At 74.6% G+C, this 1396-nt stretch overlaps 1 protein-coding gene across 1 annotated transcript; it reads left to right on the top strand.

The window, feature by feature from the left end:
- Positions 1-111: 111 nt before the first annotated feature.
- On the top strand, positions 112-1082 carry CDK5R2 (cyclin dependent kinase 5 regulatory subunit 2). The gene has a single exon (XM_026078111.1). It carries the CDS (start codon positions 129-131, stop codon positions 1080-1082), a length of 954 nt encoding a protein of 317 aa, XP_025933896.1. The 5' UTR covers positions 112-128.
- Positions 1083-1396: the final 314 nt, after the last annotated feature.

Here is a 1396-nt window from a genome sequence, read left to right as displayed (position 1 = left end):
CGGCGGAGCATCCTCGGGCACCGCGGCCCCGGTGCGGGCCGCCTCCCCCGCAGTCCCGCGGCCTCCTATGGGCGGTGCCGGCGCCCCGGCCCCCGCGGCGCTGCACGCCCGTCCCGCTCGGCCTTAGCATGGGCACGGTGCTCTCCCTGTCCCCCGCCGCCTCCTCGGGCAAGGGCGGCGGCGGCGGGGGGCTCCTGGCCGACAAGGCGCCGGGAAGGGTGCCGGGGAAGGGCGAGAGCCGGCTGAAGCGCCCCGGGGTGCTCATCTCGGCGCTCACCTGGAAGCGGCTGGTGGCCGCCTCGGCGAAGAAGAAGAAGAGCACCAAGAAGGTGACGCCGAAGCCCGGCGGCGGGGCCCCGGGGGGGGCCCCGGGCCAGCCCGACCCGCTGGTGGTGCAGCGCAACCGCGAGAACTTGCGCAAGTCGCTGGGGGGGCCGCCCGACGGCGCCAAGCAGGGCCCGCTGGCCGTGCCGGTGCCCACGGTGCCCTCGGCGCCGCAGGAGCTGCACCCGGGCTCTGGCGGGGGCAAGCCGCCACCGCCGCCCGGCAGCCGCGCCCCGGGCTCGCCGCGCCGCGTGGTGGTGCAGGCGTCCACCGGCGAGCTGCTGCGCTGCTTGGGGGACTTCGTGTGCCGCCGCTGCTACCGGCTGAAGGAGCTGAGCCCCGGCGAGCTCATCTCCTGGTTCCGCAGCGTGGACCGCTCGCTGTTGCTCCAGGGCTGGCAAGACCAGGGCTTCATCACCCCGGCCAACCTGGTGTTCGTGTACCTGCTGTGCCGGGAGGCGCTGCGGGGCGAAGACATCGGGAGCCAGGCCGAGCTGCAGGCCGCCTTCCTCACCTGCCTCTATCTCGCCTACTCCTACATGGGCAACGAGATCTCCTACCCGCTCAAGCCCTTCCTGGTGGAGGGCGACAAGGGGCGCTTCTGGGAGCGCTGCCTGGGCATCATCCAGCGCCTCAGCGCCAAGATGCTGCGAATCAACGCGGACCCGCACTACTTCACGCAACTCTTCCAGGACCTCAAGAGCGAGGGCGAGGGCGGAGACGGGGCCAAGCACTGGACGATCAGCCTGGACCGCTAGGAGGTACCGGGCCCCCGGCGCCGGGGGCGGAAAGGGCCGCGCACCGCGGGGCGGGGGAGGCGGAGGACTGCCGGATCCTTCCCCCCGCCAGCCTCCGTGCCTCCCCCCTCCCCGGCCGCCAGCTCCGCGGAGACGCTGCCTGGACCCTCCCTGCTCTGGATCCGGCCGCTGCCCCGCTCCCAACCCCAGCAGGGGGCTGCGCTCCGGGACACCGAGACGGCGGAGAAGACCGGAGTGGGGTGGGGTGGGGGGTCCCCTTCCGTCTGCGCGATGGGGAGGGGGGGAGGCTGGCGGGGAGCGGAGGCTCCTGCACG

The sequence above is a fragment of the Apteryx rowi genome, unplaced genomic scaffold (assembly GCF_003343035.1).
Source record: "Apteryx rowi isolate R43461 unplaced genomic scaffold, aptRow1 scaffold_47, whole genome shotgun sequence".
NCBI lineage: Eukaryota > Metazoa > Chordata > Aves > Apterygiformes > Apterygidae > Apteryx > Apteryx rowi.
The sequence above is the reverse complement of the archived record's forward strand: the minus strand, read 5'-3'. Positions and strand labels throughout refer to the sequence as shown.

Coding starts and splice junctions, on each gene's coding strand:
- CDK5R2 (XM_026078111.1), top strand. CDS start 129: ATGGGCACGGTGCTCTCCCTGTCCCCCGCCGCCTCCTCGGGCAAGGGC.